Source organism: Pelmatolapia mariae, linkage group LG10_11 (assembly GCF_036321145.2).
Source record: "Pelmatolapia mariae isolate MD_Pm_ZW linkage group LG10_11, Pm_UMD_F_2, whole genome shotgun sequence".
NCBI classification, from domain to species: domain Eukaryota; kingdom Metazoa; phylum Chordata; class Actinopteri; order Cichliformes; family Cichlidae; genus Pelmatolapia; species Pelmatolapia mariae.
In genome coordinates, this window is record NC_086236.1 from 60,440,369 (window position 1) to 60,460,482 (window position 20,114).

At 39.4% G+C, this 20,114-nt stretch overlaps 1 protein-coding gene across 2 annotated transcripts; it reads left to right on the forward strand.

Moving 5' to 3' along the window:
* Positions 1-208: 208 nt before the first annotated feature.
* On the forward strand, positions 209-19,519 carry cops7a (COP9 constitutive photomorphogenic homolog subunit 7A). Of its 2 annotated transcripts, none has more exons than XM_063487824.1 (8): positions 209-307; positions 6,637-6,759; positions 11,421-11,496; positions 12,210-12,298; positions 13,118-13,320; positions 13,412-13,517; positions 17,438-17,607; positions 18,917-19,519. In XM_063487824.1, exons 2-8 carry the CDS (start codon positions 6,637-6,639, stop codon positions 18,954-18,956), a joined length of 807 nt encoding a protein of 268 aa, XP_063343894.1. In that variant the 5' UTR covers positions 209-307; the 3' UTR covers positions 18,957-19,519. The 2 variants fall into 2 exon arrangements, with proteins under 2 accessions (XP_063343894.1, XP_063343893.1); XM_063487823.1 differs by having other exon boundaries at positions 17,438-17,599.
* Positions 19,520-20,114: the final 595 nt, after the last annotated feature.

Here is a 20,114-nt window from a genome sequence, read left to right on the forward strand (position 1 = left end):
GCGATCCCTAAAGGGAGCAGCCAAAATAAGAAGATAAAGATATCATGCTTGTCTAGAGTTTCCCTCTGAAATGCTGCTGTTCATGAGAACATTGACACTCGGTACAGTCCGCTAACATTTGCGTGAAGTATACCCAGTCGCCGCTAAGTGGTGCTCTCCTCTCTAATCCGCTGCAACAAATCGTGATTGACAGCTGCCTTTGTCCCGCCTGCTTTGAGCTAGTGTCCAATCACGGATTACGTCACTTTGTTGTAGCGGAACTGAGCACTCGAAAGGAAAGCTGTCTGCCAGAAACCAACACAACAAGGTAAATTTTAACACGCTAATCCGCGTTTTACCATTTTTGTTTTAATATTTCAATGCATATGTAGTTTATTGGCTAGCTGAATACGATGGTGGCATGTTTGAAGTCAATATGAAGCCTTAAAATGGACTGAGGCCTGAAGTCAGCGGTTAGATGAAGCCTGTCGGCTGCTAGTTAGCCGCTAGCAGCCGAGCTAGCATGACACATTGAGCTTGAATAATAGGTAATGTTTACGTAAACAGTGAGCTTAAAGTCGGGCAGCTACCCAAAACTACAGTTATAATGTGTATCTTTAGCACTTTATCTGACAGCTGATTTGATGTTTCGCCCCGGATAAGCGTATAAGCTTAATATCAGTGCACCCTGAATTTAACTACTTACTTCAGGACAACACATGACCCTTTAAGTTTTTGTAAGCGCCACTTTATGTTTTAGTTGATTTCTGTTTGAATAAATAGATCATTATTATTATTATTGTTGTTGTTGTTGTTATTGTTATTTAATATTAACAAGTTTAAAATTGAGGTCTTGAATCAGTTCAGAATGACAGAGACGTTTCTGTTTACTGCTTTAGACTTGAAAGACGGATATTAATTTAATTTTAACAAAGAATTTAACAAAAATAAACATGGTGATAGAAGTAAAACTTCAAGCAAGGAAACAATAATTTTTTAAAGACCCAATTTCTGGGCAAAGTCTGCAATTTCTTTTAAGCAGTTATAGTCAGGTTTGACTGCTTGCTCTGTAGATGCAGCTTTTGTGCTGCTGAACAATTAAATTACAGATAATTATAGATGATGCTTGGAAATATACGCACGGATAGGTTTCAAGGTGGCTTCCAAGTGCTGAAGGAACTTTGCTTGAAGTAGTTGCATATTTAAATGCAAACTTTATGCACACAAGTTGATTCAAACAGTATTGTATTAATGACCTGAAAAGTTGCAGATTCATTTGTGACTTTGAAAGAAAACTGTCAGCAAAGAAGGCTCTTATTTATGAATGTCAATTAGTGCTAAAATGTATTTGTACTCCTTTTTCATGCAGAACAGTCAATTTAAATATATCCATAAAACAAACATGACAAAAATGGTTTAGTTCCCAGAGGTATTTATAACACTTTAAATATAATTTGTGTGGTACACTGCTCGTTTGACTAAACAAGCTATTTGAAGGTGTCACCCTTATCTCTGGTAGAGTGTGAAAGACAATTTCTCAAGGGTACACTGATAAACATGAAGTGAATATTAGTAAGCGCTAGTATTAGCCTTATTAAGGGAATATCAGTGTATTGGCAAGCACAAACCCAATTCCAACATTGTGTAAAATGTGACTAAAAACAGAATGGAATGATTTTCAAATCTCACAAACCCAGATTTTATTCACATGGAGACACTGTTTTATGAAAAATATTCGCTCGTTTTGAATTTCATGTCAGAAACATGTTTCCATAAATTTGGCTTGGGAGCAATTAAAGGTTAAAAAAGTAAGTGGAATGAAGAAGAAACAGATGGAGGAACATTTTGTAACTAATTGGATTAATTGGCAAAAAGTCAGTAACATGATCTGTTGCCAAAAAACAAAAACTGCATCTACAAATTGGAGAATAGTTTTGGAGTAATGTACCTCAATAAAAAAGTTGTTAAGACTTTGAGTATCTCATCATCTGCAGTCCACAACAATATTAAATGATTCAAAGTGCTCAAGGGACAATGTCGATAATCACTATTGGATGCCAGTGCCATTCAGCCCCTCAAGCAACACTGCATTAAAAACAGACAGGATTCTGTTATTCTGAAAATCACTGCATGGGTTCAGGAACACTTGTTGATATTACTGTCTTTTAACACACTTCAACATCACATCCACAAATGCAGATTAAAGCTCTATCATGCAAATAATAATCCATATGTGAACATGATCCAGAAACCTCATCTTCTCTGGGTCACAGCTCATTTAAAAGGGACTGAGGCAAATAGAAAACTGTTCTGAGGTCATATGAATTGAAATTTGAAATTCTTTTTGCAAAACGTGGACACTGTATCCTCTTGACTAAAGAGGAGAGGGATTATCTGGCTTTTTTTTTTTCTTCAAAAAAGTCCTTCCATAAATCAGTAAGACAATGTGAAACTGCCTACTGCTGCTATGAAAACAGCGTGACTTTGTAGTAGAAGAGTCCGGGTGCTGAACTGGACTGCCTGCAATCCAGCTCTTTTGCTGACTGAAAACATTTGGAACACTATGAAAAAGAAGAACTTTTTTGATATGTTTTGCTACTATCAAATTCAAAATGAGATAATAATGATAATTAGCACCAATATGGGCCCATAATTCCACAGTTGGTTAATCCTTAATTTTCATATTCCGAGCAAATGAAGCCAATTGACAGACTAATAGTTATGGCCTTACTTCTAAATAGTCTACTAATGTTTTAACTCTCACAGATTTGATACGTAGGTGATACTTAAAATGCTACAAAATTATAACACAAGTAATCTCAGGGGATTTCAGAATAGTGACTACCATATTTTTCGGACCATAAGGCGCACTGGATTATAAGGTGCACTGTCGATGAACGGGTCTGTTTCCATACATAAGGCGCACCGGATTATAAGGCGCATTAAGCGAAACAAGCGTTAGCATTCATCCTTTAGCTTCACTGTTTATGTTATGCTAGCATAGCTGTGCTGCTAGCGATCATGTAGCACATCATTATATACCAGCTAGCCCAACTTCAGTAACGCTACAAACGTCACTGCTGTTTAGTTTTCTGTCTTCATTTATGTTGGAAGTGATAGCAGAGCTGTACATTTTATTTTTTTCAGAAATCTCTCTGTCAGAACATGGTATATCTTGTTTAGGTGGAAACTAGCGAGCTAACTTCCTGACAACTTCTAACTCCGTTAAATGTAATAAATTCTGTTTTCATGGATGCCTGGATGTTAAACTTAACTGTTACACCCGGTAAAGCAGCGACACTGATCATTTTATTACAGAGGAAAGAATTTAGACAGTTTTTAACTCTCAGTGATGCTGCAGTGTTCGTTTGACTTTGGGACCTGATGCGGACGGAGTTTTGTACCCAGATTACTCCGCGAGGTTCCTGACTATGGTAGCCATAATGCTCCAACAATCCATCAAGCTGTGCGGCTTCGTAGCTTAAGTCGTACTAAAACATTGTTTGACAGATTTTTGAGCGCTGTGTACCACATAAAATCGGTTCGAGGTCAGTAAGCACAACCAGAATTCATACATAAGGCGTACTGTCAATTTTTGAGAAAATTAAAGGATTTTAAGTGCGCCTTATAGTGCGGAAAATACGGTAGCTTAAAGTAAAGCACAACAATTTTCATTTGAGCAAGCACAGTAGGGGGTGGAAAACCGGTCTTATTAGCAGGAAGAAACCTCAGAGAGAACCAGACTGGTTCAGTGAGGGCTGCCATCTGTCTCTACTGGTTGGGGAAAGGGTAGAAAGAAAACATTAGCATTGAGAAACAGCAAACATGCTAATCAGGTTGGTGGGTCATTCAACGATAAATTCAGTGAGTGGCTCCCACCTGAGCCTCTCCGAATAAACAGATTCTTTTTTATTAATGACCATTCAATATTCTAAGAACCTATGCTAAATTTACCTTCACACTATGAAAAAGTCTTTTTTCAAGCCCTCAGTGGGTGAAAATTTGCACTGACATAAAGCATATAGTTTGAGTAGCATCTAAAAATGAATCTGGTACCAAAATGTAGGTATATAGGATAGCTTTCATAGCTTGTTTTCACCAGCCAGATGCCTTACACAGTGGTATAACCCTTGAGAGTTTATCCAAAATGCACTTCCTGAAGTTTTTTTCTGGGTACCAGTGCTTGTTTCTGTTATTCTATGTGATAGACATTACATTGATGCAGTTTAGTTATTTGAACAGTGATATATCCCATGATGATCCTCAAAGTTGGTTACAGAAAAAACTGTGCTTAACAAAAAATTGATTTTAGCCTTAGATGGTGACACTTGGAGTGGGTGTAAAGTTAATTTGGTTGCAGTTCTTCACTCGATGTTAAATTTGTTTTCCAGCCCAGAAAATTTCATGCTACAGCTCCTCCTGTACTTAAGAGATTATGAGGGCTCAAAAATGCTGTTAAAATGACACAAATCAATGTGTTTATATGCAGTGACCCTGGTCTAGACAGCAGTCAAACATAAAACATATGCAGCTCCCAAAGTTGCCTGCAGAAAGGTAAAGAGGACACAAACCCCGCCTAACCAAAACAAGCAACTTTACTGTCACATCGTGATAATTTCTGTCCTCTGTCCATATGGTCTTAGTTAATCTAGAACCAAACATCTCATCAGTTATTTTCCTTTAAGTAGCTTTAAAATGATTTAAGTTTCTGTTCTTTGTTTTAGGTTTTTAGTATTTGCACAGGCTGTAACCTCTGTGTTTTTATGGCTCAGTTTGCCTCAGAATTTAATAAGAAGCTGACTATGTGAAGTGTCAAAACAAAAACTCAAGCCTTAGCAGTGGTTTGCAGTGACCTTCAGCATGTGTCTTGGTTGAGATGCAAAGTCTATAGCACAGGGAGCTGTTTAGTGAGTTTGGGGTATTAGAAAACAGTGGAAGCTTGCAGCTCCAAAATTCAATTTTGTATTTCTTCTGGTTGCAGTATAGACTTTTTATTATTTAATAAACTGTCTTAGTCACTTTGATTTTCTAGCTGTGCAAATATAGAGCTCCTCTCAGCAATAACAATATAAAGAACTGAATGTTTTGAGTAGGACTTGTAATGCCTGAATATGGTAGGACAGGGACATTGTATTAACATTAATACACAATTAAAGTAAATGAATAGGCAAAATTAAGGATAAGTTGTTAAAAAGAATAATACAGGCATTACCTAAAGTCTTTGTTAAAACCACATATCTTAATTTGCAGCTGTCTGTCCGTTTAAATTTATTCATGAATGACAGTGGGGTTTTTTCTGTTTTATTCATGTTTATTATATCACAGTATCTTGTGTCTGGACAGCTACATCTCTCATATTGAGCAGATCAACAAATTCTTCATACCACCTCTCACTGATATGCAGGTTTTGGCCATCTTTTAAATTCAGTTGAGGTATACAGATGGATCTAGTTCAGCCTCACACTTCGAGCTTGATTTGACTTTTAGAAAGCCCTGAAAGTACGAGAGGCGGTGTTTCTAAAGCACGGTGTAGGTTAACTTGTTTGATTGAATCGCATGTCCACTCACCTTTTCAGCTCATCTGGGAATGTGCACTTTGGACCTCCTCAATGGTGATGCGATGGGGCGACATACAGAAAATGTGCATCTAAATGTGTCCAATTTATGGGGATAAGATACTATATTGGTGCCATCAGCAGAAGCAGGCAGAGTAGTATTAGCACCACAATGGGTATCCAGACACTGTTGCATAAATTTTAGGAAGTGGCCTAAGGTAATGATGCCAGTATGATGCAACTGCAATAATTTAATCATGCATCTGTAATACCAACTTCCCTTGTGTCCCAGGATGTGTCTACTGGGATTAAGATCTTAAAATATCCCATCAGTTGCTCAGTTGAGGCTCATTTGAATCAGGAGGAAGTGGGATCAAACTGGCATACAGCTGTGCTATCATTTAGATTTTTATAACAAGAGAGTGTAAAGACAACATTAAATATGACGGGTTAGATCGGGGAATGGTCCTGGATGTTTATTAGGTTGTTTGTTTTCTTTCCAGATTTTAAGTGTCTGCTTGAGGCGCAGATAGATTCATGTCAGTACTTAGGTAATTATTCTGGTGCTGCCTTCAGCCCAAAGTGCATTTGCATCGTATTTCTATTGAGGGAGTGGGCTGATGAATATACATGCCCTGCTTCACATTCGTTTCACTTGTTGCCTGCTTTGGTACTGCCCAGTTAAGCTGCTCTTTCAGTATCTGAGGAGCTCTCCAGGTAGTTTGAGGGTTAAGTGCTTTGGTCAAGAGCCCTTGGCTGTTGGACATTAAATTAGAGTGAGTATTGTTCATTTATATAGATATCTTTTCAACAAGTGATGAGTGGCTGGAAGGTTTGACAAGGGCATGGCATTACACACAGATGCTGTGGGGTCTGAGGCTTCATTAATAGACCATTGTGGTTCTTGTTCTTGTGTTTTTCAAAGATTTTGATATGATGTCCCCAGAGGGCTTTAATAAAGTGGCAGAGCTAAGGCAATAAGAGAGGATATCTCTTTGATTCTTATCGTGATTGCTCTGCAGCTCATCCTTGTCTCTGTAGTACTCTTGTCTCGTCTAACCTGCTAACTGTGTTTCTGGTACCTGTGTCCTCCCGGCATCAGATGGAGGTGGAGCAGCTCCTGTCTCTGTCAGGCTCAGCACTGGCCCAGGCTGTCAGCTCTCTGCTGGAGACCCCAGGCCTCTATGTTTTCTCTGACATCTTGGAGCTGCCTAATGTCAGAGAGGTAAATGCACTTTCCTCACGCTTTATCCACACACTCTGCCCTTTGGGATATTGTCAGTCCTGGCATGAATGAAAATCATTATTAGTTAAACTTACTAGTTTTAAAGGATTTTTTAAATGAAGTCTTGTGTTTAAATACACCATCAATAAATTCTTCCAAAACTAACTAAAGCTACCAACAGCACCACAGAGAACAACCACACTGATAATTTTATTGGAGCTGAAAGAATTTGCACCATTTTTACCTCAGTGGTGCCTCGGTGCTTGTTTGCTTTTTGGATCTGAAGGAGCTTTTGGATCCTGAAGTGATAATGATGTCAGACTTAACAAGTCAGTTTCCTGAAGATATATAAACTGAAGATGAACTAGAGCCAAGCTGGTCCCACAAGATTATGCAGTAAGTCACTATAACCTTTAAGCTTAATCACTTAACCAGGAAAGTGATTAAGCACAGTCTTATTTACAGTTGTGCCCAGGTAAATGGCAGACCTTCCTGTCTTAATGCTGCCCCCTGGTGGTGAAAGTTTAAGTTAAAAACTGCAGAGGGAAATTACAAAAATGTCCTTTAATGAATACAAGAAGAAGCTGATCAGCCAAACCAGTGGCTGCACAGCTTGTGTGTAGTATGATTGCAAGTGTTTACAAACTGAATCACATTTGCCATCCGTGCAAGTGGAAAAACACCACAGTTATGTTCCAGTGACTGAAATCAGAACTCACCCTCCGATCAACACAACAACACATAATAAGCATCGAGCTCCTGAAGGCACCATCAACTGCAGGATAACACGTTACACACACACAGCTAATACCCTGTTTTTGAAGCGAAATGCTGCTTTTAAAGGAGAGTGTGATTTAGCAGAAACATTCATCCATTACTTAAGTTAAGCCATGAAAAGGATGGAGAAAAAGCCAGACCAGTGGGAATATTTGCTAAGGATTTGAGACCCTTTTTTAGGAGCTAAACAGATAAATTGCATTTGTCCTTATTTAATAAAGAACCATACCAAGGTGGGAAAAAAAAGAAGACAAGCAGTCCTAAAGAAATATAGCAGAGGACATTTTAACTAACAGATTGCAGTAAAAAGACAAGAGAAAAAAGCTAAAGTTGAGATTTCTGAACAGTTCAGACAAAGTGATAAATACCGCAGGAAATTAAAAATGTCAGTTTGGAGTCAGTTTAGACAGAAGAGCAACAATACAACAGCCTACACAAATATTTACCTCTGTGTTTTTTCCCTCACTGTTTTCTAACTGTGCATCTATTTACACAATAATCTATTCCAAACATCCTGTGTGAGTTTATTCAGTTCTATTGTGATTTTCCTCTGGCAGGACAAAGACAAGTGTTCTCTTTTCATCAGACAATATTTGTATTTTTAACAGCAGTGAATATTTTCCTTTCCTCTTAGCTACTTTCCAGACATGCACAACACTCAAATCAACGTAGGCAATTACAGAAGTCAGATGAAGGGCCACTGCGGTCATTCCTTTCCCCCCTATAATTTCTGTTAAATGTAATAGATGGCCTCCAGTTATTTATAAGGACAGGGAAAATGGTTTGAAATGGAATAGGATTTCTGCAATAGAGCAGCTGGACATTAGCAAAGAAGAATTTCACTTGCCCTCTTTCTTTTTTTTTTTTTTAAGTTATATTAAAATTATTTTTTTAAACCATGGGGAAGCTGTGCATCAGGAGGTAGAGCAGGTTGTCTGCTAATTGCTAGTGGTTCGATCCCTGTCTCCTTTAACCTGCCTGTCAAAGTATCCTTGGGCAAGAAACTGACTGCAGAGTTGCCCTCATCCATCAGAGTGTAAGTGTGTGAACGATGAAAGCACTTGTATGAATGTGTGTGTTTCGGGTGGAGGAGGCTTGGAGTAGCAAAGAGTGATCAGATTTAGTAGAAAAGCACTATGTTAGTACCGGACTGTTTAACATGCATGTTTTTAGCCAGGTTTTTATTAATTAAAATATAAATGACACGTTTGTTTATTAAATGGCCACATAAGGTATAAGGTAACTGTTCCAGGCGATCTTCCTTATCATGCTGTGTGTAGTCACCCGCCTAAGGCCAACTCTGAGCCAAGAAAAAACCCTGGTGAGGAAATGGATGGATGTGATTACTATTTAAATGTTAAGGACCAGGAAATATTAGACGGGGGTCATTCTGTGTCAGTTCATCATATGCCTCCCACCTGACCATCTCAGATTTGCCAGGGCAAAGATAGTCTCTTAATAGGAATTATGCTAAATTTCAGGTCCCTGCTGTCAGACGTTTTTCTGGCATCTTTTTTTTGAGGGGATATTTTAGAGTTCATTTATCTAGAAAATTACTTGAGCTAGATTTTTCAGAGTAAATATCTGGTACCATGACAATATTAATATGGACTGTTGGGGGTGTAGCTTAAATTAACATAGAATGATGCCTGCTTGAAGTGTTATAAATACTTGGATGTCTAATCTCTGACAGCAGATTTGAAGGCTTGTAGAAACTACAAATTCTGGAAGGGGAGAGTAGAGGGCTGATAATTTGTTTATAGCTTCTCATACACAAGGCATATAATATTCTTTAAAAGATCGGGTGAATGGTTTCAATGATGTTCAAGCTTGAATATAGGTGGAGGGAAAAAAAACACGTTTTCATCCAACTTCAGTGTGACATTCCCCAGGTATGCCTCCATGTACCAAAATCCAAATTACCTTTTTTAGAAAGAGAAGGTTTCTGTTAATAATATATCAAAATTTGTGATGGTGTTCTGTCTCATTTTCTCAGTATGAGGTGTTTTCTTTTTTTTTTGACACTCTTAAATTTATGTACGGGAGCCAAAGATTGTTTCAGAAGCCGAGCAACATGTTTTAATTTAATTTATGCACCTTCAGGGCCCAGCAGGAAGTTTTTTTTTTTTTCTAGCCAAGAAGAGAGGATGTGTGCTCAGTACCATAAGCACATGATTACAGGCAGGAGTTCCTGGTACACTGGATGCAGATATGTAATTAAGGAGGACGACATAAAAAGGCAGAGACTTACATGAAGGAATTCAACTTTTAGTTACATTCTGCTGTTGAAGATAACTTGTTTCATTAACGTTGATGATGCAAGCTTTACAGGTAACAGAATTCATGCATGTGAATGCATGTGGTGTTGTATTATATTTCTTCAAATGAATTAAATGCTGTTGGTGTAGTATTTATAATTTCTTTGAAAAAAAATGTCATTAGCTGAATGACTGAGAATTTATGATCAAGTGATTGAAAATTATATTTCGGAAATACTTAAATAAGAATGTTAAAATGCACTTTTGAAGCCCCAGTATCTCTGTAGACAATAATCTGATAAGGACAATCTCTCAAATTTTATCTCGGTTATTAAAAATGAAAGGCAGCGGGTGAAATTTAGGCCCTTTGTCTTAGATCCAGTAAATTTTAGAAATATTTGAATTTATTATAATCCTCAACTGCCATACATAAATATGAGTATTTCAAAATTCATACTGGGACAGTGAGAGAAAACACTCTCGTAAATTTTGATATGTTATTAGCAGAAATGTCCTCTTTCAAAAAAAGGTAATTTAGATTTGGTACATGGGGTCATGCCTGGGGAATATCACAATGAAGTTGAATGAAAATGTGTTTTTGTTTTCCATATTGAAGCTTGAATATCAGTGAAACCATTCAGCTGATCTGGACTGATTTAAAGAATATTTTATGTCTTGTATATGAGAAGCTATCCCTACCTTGTAAGTGCCCTTTCTCACTGTCCCTCTTCCCTTCTGTTTTTCTTTTCCTTCCTCTCTTTCTTTCTCCCTTTCCTATCCCCCAATCATGTCTGTCTCATCTGTAACTACTGAAAATAAAATAAATAATAACAACAAAAGTTGATCAAATGGACCAATACGGCAATGCCATGATGATCCATTTGGCAAAATAAATCCATTTGGTATCCTTGTTGGTCTTCAGACAACAATTCTGACGGCTAAAGAACCAAATGGAACAGACAAAAAAAAAAAAAAAAAAGAAGCTATCCCTACGTGAACTTGCAGTTTCTTCAGGACTCCAAATTGAAAGAGATTAGACATCCAAATATTTATGATGCTTCAAACATCCATCATTCTTTGTTAACCTGAGCTACACTCCTGAGAGTCAGAGAGACAGCACCAGATATTTACCTTGAAATATTTGAAGGATACAGCTCAAGTAATTTTCTAGAATTTTAAAGTTGCCACTCAAAAATTATGCTATAAAACATCTAAAACCTTTTATATCTTAAAGTATGTTTTCTGCAAAAATTAATTTCAATAGGGAGCTGAAATTCAGCATAATTCCTCCTAAATAGTCCATCTTTACTTTATTTTTTCAGGCAAAACTGTGAAACTGTCATGTGGGAAGTTCTTTTTTTTTTTTTGTGATAAACTGAGATGGAATGACCCACAGATCACCAGAGATGGATTTTGGAGCCTGGTATGAATGCAGAATAGTCCTAACACATTTGAGTATACCAGTCAGGTCTTTTTGTTGTGTTTCTTTCTTTTTTACTGACTCACAGAAACACCTCTGTTCTGTCCATGGATAAAATGCCGTTGCATAGCTCTTATGTAGAGAGTCTCATTACTTACAATATTCTGGCACATCATTTTCTCTTTCATCTTCTCTCCAAACCGCAGCTGGAGAACGGTCCTCATGCACCAGTGTACCAGCTCCTGAACCTCTTTGCCTATGGAACCTACTGCGACTACAAAGGTATTGCAGCGGCAGCACAATGTAAATAAGTAATAGGGTGGCCCTGCAACTCTTTTATTATGAGCCGTATTTCTTTGCTTCAAGGCAGGCACCTTGACACAGAGGCTTTAAACACCCTCACCTGAAATGCTGCAGGCAGGTGGTTCATGGATAAAAATTGCTGGAGTACCTCAGCCTATTTAGACTGATGACTGTCTGTGTCACAAACAGACTGTAAACAAATCTTTTCCAACTTAAATTGCTTTCTGCGTAATACACCAGGAAGCTTCAAGTAGAAATGGAATCCTAATTATGACTAATTTTGTACTGAAGATCAACCAATAGCCTGGAAAAAGATTGTAGCCTGCTTTATTGTTCTCTCCCTTTTGAGACTTGCCGTCAGGGAGCACATTTACTTTCATAGAGCTGTGTAGGGGATCCCTTAGAGGAGCTGTCAGAGCTGCCGTCTCAGGGGGCGTGAGTCCTGTCACCAGGGTAGCGAGTCAGCAGGAGGCACAGTTGCAGGAAATGGACTTCTCTGACTGCTTAAACAGCTCCACACTCACCTGCACCTCGCTGTGTAACATTACACTTCAGAGTAATAAGTTTTGCCTCTATTATGTGTGACTGTTTGACCCTCTGTAAAGTAACACTTACACACTGTTCTGGTAAATGTTTCCCATTGTGTTTCTATTTGTTTTTTTGTGTATTATTATTTTCGTCTGCTGCTGTAGAGAGAGCAGCCTCACTTCCCGAGCTGACCCCGCCACAGAGAAACAAACTCCGTCATCTGTCAATCATCAGCTTGGCTTCCAATCTCAAGGTACAGGTCCATTATTCTCTCGTCCAGGTTTTACATAAAAGTGCAGATGAGCTGTGGTGTTGTATTGATTCTTGTTTTCTTTGTCTCAAGCATAGAAAATAAATTTGCTGCAGGCGTCATAAAGCAAGCCCTGATATAAATGATATGTGGGCAATTCTGCTTTTAGATGGCTTTGCTATTTTCTTCGGGCTCATAATCAGATTTTTTTCTCTTTTTCTTTTTAACACTCGTGTGAGGTTGGCTGTGATCCTAAGCTTGTGGCTGTAAATATATCAGCTAAATTTGGAGGAAAACAACAGACGAGTCTCTTAATTTCTCAAGAAAAGTTACCAGCACAACTTGTACCCTTCGTGTCATTTGAAATTTCAGTGCCAGCACTCCATGTCCACGATAAAGTATTCATCTTATGTGGTTTGTTACAGCATCTCTCCACTGTCCTGCACCTCTCCTTGTGCCCTTTTCTTTCTCTGCTCCTGATAAATAATAGATTCATTATTCTCACCAGTGCTGTCTTTTTTTTTTCTTCCTCCTCTAACTTAATCTCTGTGTCCGTTAACATCCCTCCTTTCACTCCTGCCCCCTTGTTTTTCTCCTTAATGTGTCACCGCTCTCCCTACATGTGGGTTTAAACTCACTAATTGCCCAACGAAGGATTGTAAAGTTTTGAGCTCCTTTCATCTTCCTCTGGCAGTGACATTTACACAAATGAGCGTTTTCACTGTAACATTTTTTTAGTCATTTTCCATCAGAGCATTGAAGTGGAATCAAATTAGCTGCCTGCTTACCTACACTTTCCTCTTCTCTTTATTTTCCCCTCAGTGCCTGCCGTACTCGCTGCTCCTGCAACAGCTCGATCTGAAGAACGTGCGGGAACTCGAGGACCTGCTGATTGAAGCTGTTTACTGCGACATCATCCAGGGGAAACTGGATCAGAGGAACCAGCAGGTGGAGGTAGACTGCAGCGTGGGTCGCGACCTCGGCCCTAATGAGCTGCCAAACATAATCAACACGCTGCAGGAGTGGTCAGTATCACCTCTAAGTGTCTGTGGACACACTTTAGATTTATGTCTCAATTATCTGTTTTTCTTACTCCGTGCTTTTGTTTTCTCTCAGGTGTGCAGGTTGTGAGGCAGTTCTGTGTGGTATTGAGGAGCAAGTCTCGAGGGCAAACCAATACAGAGAGAGCCAGCTAAAGGTCAAAGTCCAAGTGGAAACAGAAGTAAGTCCTTCCTCCCTTCAGTCCTCAGTTCTGTCTCTTTTCCGCTTAGAAATTCCATAAATGTGACTCTTCCCTGGCTACTATCTCCCCTTTTTTCCCTCCCAGCCATTTGTGATATTCTAGTTTCACCCTGACTCCATATTTTGTTATTTGCAACCTCGTTTCTATAATCAGTCTGTAATCAGTGGGAATGCGATTAACAATTTCATAACGGCCATTTAAAGTGATTTATTTTCTAATGCACTTTGTGTCAGTAAAAACTTGCAGTCCCTTAAATGTCCAGCTGATGTTAAACTTCATTTTTATTCTCTGTTAGCGCAGCTCTGTGAATTGCTTGGTGTGGTTAAAAAATAGAAAAGATAATGAATGCATTTTTATTTTACATTTTTTCGAGATTTGCATTAAATTGACTGACATGAAGCCACGGTGCAAGTTTGTTTACTTTTCTCATGTTCCCTTCATCAACACTCAGGCAGCCTGCCAGATGCTGTCAGTCACACAGGCACTGACACACCCCTCTATTATTAGTATTCATGCCAGATTTAGACAGTAAATTCACTGATGATGTGTGATTGCTCCAACTAGCTCGAGCTTGACAAATCAAGTGGGCATCTTCCAAGGTTAAAGCTTTCTTAGTACAAAACTCCCTCTCCGGGCAAGAGAGCAGCTCAGCAAGGTTAAAGTCCTGTCTGTGGAAAAAGGGCCGAAGCCTCACGTAAACTTTTCACTGCAAATTTGCATGGAAAAGTGAGAGGGGACTTTCAAAGGCATTCATGGGCAGTGTGAACAGCTACACAAACATGTTTTTGTATTCATGTAGGTACCTCACTGTTGTTTTAATGTAGACTTACAGATATTTGCAGACTGATAGGGGGTAACTAGATTAGTTTTACATGTTCACTAAACAAACTGTACATGTGTCACATGTAAATGGACCAATAATAACATAGTACTTCTTTACTCCATCTGAGCACTCAAAGCAGTTTTACATTAAAACTACATTCAAGCAGCAGATTATTTTATGGCTTTGAGAGCTTTCTAATCATAACAAACATCATCTGAGTGTATGTGGCAGTCTGGGCTTCAGTGTCTTTCCCAAGGACACTTCAACAGATGAAATGGAAGAGCCCGGGATGGAATTTTTGACCTTCTGTTGACCCGCTGGGCGACATTTGCCACTCCCCTTTCACATCTGTCCATACTCTGAAACCTGGCCAGTCTTCCCAATTAGGAATTACTTACCAAATCAACATTTCCTCGCTTTCATCGTGCCAGCGAGCCGCTCTCCTGGCACAGACGTACCCTTTTACAAGCGTTCGTTTGCTCACAAAGAGTTAAGCTGCATCAAGCCCTCAAAGTGTTCTTAAAGTGAAAGTGTTCTTAGTGTACTTTAACTATAAGATGACCTTTGAAAGTGTTGACGTTAGTATGGATAAGACAACACCACTGTTTCTGGCACTGATGCATATTTAGATGTGGCTGCTTTATATGAGGCTGTTCTTATATGTATAGAAAACAGTTCATGTAACAATAGGAAAATTAGTTTAATAAGTTTTACATACAAAGCTTAAACAATGTTCACAAGTGTTCGATGTGTTGCCCCTCTGGGCTCACAGCATGCGTCAATACGATAAATAAATCACGATAATTCTTTCTCATACACCCTGTATGTATCGGTGGCAGTGGGAATAATGTCTATTCCCACTGACACCATCAGGGTTACGGGGGCACTGGAGCCTATCCCAGCTGTCACGGGGCAAGAGGCGAGTAACGACCTGGACAGGTCGCCACAGGATGTCTGTCACAGGGTCAACACATAGAGACAGACAACCATGGATAACGTGCCAAAAATGAATGAATGTGTATTCTCTTTCCATGCTTGGTCTCTTTTTTTTCTCTTGAAAAGGTCTTAAAACATCCTAAATTTAACTTGCTTCTACCTGCAGTTCACATGAGTGGACTCAGACTGCTTAAGTTAACACAGTGCACAGTGTTTTCATAAGATTAACTAAATGCATTGCTCTGAGAGATTAACATGTAAATATGGACAATATCACAGCTTATACATTGCCATTAACTTTTCTGAATTGTGGTTTTGTTACATCATTGTCGTTATAAAATCAGGATTTAGCAGTGCAGCAGCTCGGATAATGGCTTGTCAGTTAAGGCTGCTTAACATCAGTATAATGGGACGTGTTTGTGTCACTATTTCATGCTTGTCCTGTTGTCTGACAAGAGAAAAATAGAGGTATGTAAATGAGAACTGCTTTATTGGGAACTCGGCTCTTTTAAAATACAGTTTATGGAAGCAGAGAGAGTAACAGGAGAAGTAAACAACACTGCAGTGTTAGCCACATTTGCCGTGCACTGTGCTGACAATTATTACATGCGGTTAAACTGCTCGAGATGTAACATTTTATATTTAAGTGAAGAAGAAAAAACATAATAAAATAGCACAACAAAGAAAAGAAGAAACAAGAAAACAAATTGCAACCTTATAGAAAACAAATCATCCAATAAATCACTCACTAAAAGAAGAAATGAAGAACACTGATTGAATTACTGAAAGCATAAGTAATCTGGTTTGAGGCGACAAAGCAAAGCATGTTTGAAGAAGTGAAAAGATGGCAAGCAGCGGATATTTAAAGGTAACTTATTACAATCAGTGGAACATAAAAGCTTTTTTAAGTTTCCTTTGATACAAAATCTACTTTAAAGCTTCTAAATGCAGATTGTTCCCTCCAGAAGTCATCCACTGGCTCTTCATTACCTTAGAAGACACAGATAACCTCTCCCCACATTTAAAGTGATGTCGAGTGTTGTCGTAGGAGAGGGGTGGGATACCTCCTGGTCAGGCCTAAGAACTCACCGTCCATTACCTCTCACCATCACATCCATTTGTATATGGCCCTTTAGAGTAATGTGGGACTGAGGCAGTTGTTCATTTTTTGTTTTACACATCGTGTGTTACACAGTGATGTAGATAAGTAACAGGAAGAAAAAAATCCTCAACTACAAAAGAGACTTTTCAGCGACATGTTTTCTGAGGAAGAAAAACCTGTTATTAAGCATTTGTTTTTGTGCGTCAACTGTGATGTCACCACAGTCCTGTGATCGTTGACACTTCTTGGTTCAGGTGCACCTGACTCACTGCAGTTGTCACTTGCATGTTCTCAGCATCAGTGCTGGTATGGGAATAGAAAAAGTTAAAGTAGGAAGCAAGCTTTCAAGCTGTTGCAGCATCTCCCACTCTGTAATCAGACCATCTCTGAGCTCCTGTACTGATATATCATTGAAATGGCACTAAAGAAAGAAACGTTCATACACTCTGGTGTCCAACACGGCCAGTACACCAGCCTACAAAATTCAGCACGCGACCATAAAAGGATAATTAGAGTGGAGTTTGGTTTTTGTAACTTTTTACATGCACAAAAAAAACAAGATCTGCTCCCTGACGTGTGTTTGTCCACTTGTGTAGATCCTTTTCTTCATTCTGGGTATGCAGCCGACAAAGACATGTAGCAGTGACGCTGTATGTAGGTAGAATGCTGATTGGTTGAAAGTTTGGCTTGAACAGGAAAGGGAGTGACAGCAGAGTTCAGCGCAATGGGAAAGAAGATGGGAAAAATATCAAAGACCAAACAATCAGCACGAGACACACAGACGGCAGCCGCAGTGGACCGTCTTAATCATTTTTAACTCAGTTTCACTTCACTACAAAGAAGTTCTTTGTCTGTTATGACTGCTGTCTTCTCCACAGCAGGCTGAAGGACCAACAGCAGCCCAGACACAAGAGTTTTACGTTACCAGTTGTTCTAAATATTTTTGACACGGCCTCCTGGTGTCACTAACACAAGAGGACACCCACGCTGGTCCCTTTAATTTTCAGTTTTTACCCTCTCTCTTCACTTCTCCACCAGGTCTCAAATCTACAGAAGACGTTAAAGGCCAGCGCCGCGTCTCCGTCGTCAGGCCCCGCTCCAGCTGGAGCCGCCTCCAATCAGGACGCAGACCAACCCGCCGAGCCACGAGACCCCGCTTCCTCTCAGGAACCGAGACAACCAGGCAAAAAGAGCTCAAAGGTGAAAGGGTGAGTGGCGTACCGCTGTGTTTTTAGTGGCTGCACATAACGGGCAGCAGAGTATTTTGAGTGAGCTGCTTTCGTATTTATTTATTTTGTTATACAAAAGCACCCACCAGGAGTTTGCATAGAAATTGCATTTATTGTTTTCATGGCTAAACATTTTACAGATTGAACGCATTTTATTCAAATTGGTTGGTACGCTTTTAAATGAAGTTTCTGTTGTTGAGGTTCTTTTTCCCCCACCCCCCTCCAAATAAGAAATTCATTTTTACAAGTCACAAAATTGGAACAAAAAGCTTCATATGGAGGTTTTTTCCATTAGGTTTGTTTTATCGCTGCACCTCCTTTTGTTCTTTGAAGCACTTTGTAACTGTGATTTTTGAAAGGTGCTTCATAAATACGTATTTCCCTACTTATAAGCATGAAACTATAAAGACTACTTCAAACACTAAATTAAAGCCATTAGTCCGGGTTTCTTGTAGAGAGCAAAAGTTAATTCAGCCGAGAACCACCGTGTTTCCATTTTTCTAATAAACAGTAAAAAGCCAGCTGCTGCTGTAAGTGGCTTGTCTGTGCCTGAGCGTGTGTCTGCATGAAGTAGCTTTATTATCAGATGCACATTAGTGTTTTGCAGCGGTACCATAACCCCGCTATCAGGAACTCTCTTTCTGTTCTGCTTCCATCCGGCCTAATTACCAGTGGCTAATTTCACATCTGTCCTGGATTGTAAAATGTCAGTGGATATACAAACGCCCCGCGTGTTTCCTTCCTGAAAGAACCATTTCCCCCCTCCAGTGACCGGCCGAGATGCTTTGCTTGGCTGCTGTTTATGTTGTTCTTGCCGAACAGAGAGCAGTGATTATTTTCTGGCTGCCTGTCACATTTTGACGAAGCATAGAGCCCTGTAATTTCCATCACTCAGCACCACACATCATTCAAATGAAGATCCACTCAGTGTTTTAAAATCCAAATTAATGATAGCTTAACCTCAATCCTCGAATGAAAACGAGTTTTGACACCATTTCTTTATGAAGCTATTTAAAGATGGGACTGATACTGCAGCTGTTATTATTAGAAATCTGCTCTTTGCCAAAATATGCAGAAGAAGAAAATCCACTGTGATCAGTGCCACTGCGAAAAAAAACAAAACTGTAAATACTGGTGTTGGGAATTTTAGCATAAAGACACTTTTGCACCCAGGTTGCATCAGTAATTTGTTGCTTCAGTAGAGCAAGCAGAAAGTAAACATGTAAGCCATCAAATTATTTAAATTAAAAAAAACACCAGCTGAGTTTTTTATTTGTTTTCTGTCCAGGCTGCGCGGCAGCGGCAAGATCTGGTCCAAGTCCAACTGAGGACGAGGGGACAGCGGCACTGATGGACACTCACTAATCGACGGGCACACACGGTGTCGACGAAAACAAACAAACATTTAAATAAATAAATAAATAAAATGTGATCACAGTTCATTTACCACAGAACAACCAGGGAGCTTCACGGGAACTTTTTCTTCTAACCAAATCTCACCCTGACGGATTGAGAAACACACACCGAGCTGATGGATAAAGCAGGCGTGACATCCTCTCCTGCAGTCGTTAACGGGCGGACTGTTGGTGTAAATACACGGAGACAGAGCAGTCTGCAGCAGGAGTCAGTTGCCTTTGACCAGAAACAGGATCAGTGTATTTGACGCCTGTTTGTTTGTGTATGTGTATGTGTGTGTTGTGTGCGTGCGCGAGTGTGTGTGTGTGTGTGTGTGTGTGTGTGCATTTTTTTGGTCTAAATTGTTCTCTTGGTTTAGTTTAATTCTATGTTGCTTTGTATTATTTGTCTCTCTCGCTCGCTTCTGAGGTGAGACATGTAAAAAAGGAAAAAAAATCTGAATATAAATTGTTGGAAAATAAAACGAAGCCCTGTACTTGTCTCGACTGTCTCATTAATGTCACTGTCACTTCTTTTATTAAATGCACTTCAGAGTCTATCTCCGGAGGGTGCGCTGCTAAATGTTAACTCGCAGAAGGGGGCTACCCGTTAGGAGGTCAAGCCATTAATTAGGGCATGTCCCCAAAGAGACTAATGTATTATAGAGCTGAGGCTTCCCCTGTGCGCTACCAGCATGGCTACACAGACACAGACACACACACAAACTCTAAGAGCATCCATATTTCATATGAGAATGTTTTGCCCAGAGCTTCTATTTCAATGTCAAAATTGCCTGTTGAAATTGCCTGCCACCCTTTCTTGTACCTCCATCACGCAGTCAAAATTGCCTTCATCTTCACCGCTCTGTCCGTCTCTCACTCTTTTGATTCTGTTTCCTCTAAATTCTCCGCTCGTCGTCCCGTGTGACAGTAATGGTTGCAATTAGCTGACCATCAGCAATGGAGAAAGGGCAGCAGGCGGAAATTGTGAGGCCCTTTTCATTTAACCTCCCGTTTTTCTCCGTTCCCTCCTTCCTGCCACTTTTCTCCTCACCTTTATAAATAGTGGTGTTAATTTCAGTCAGTGCGATT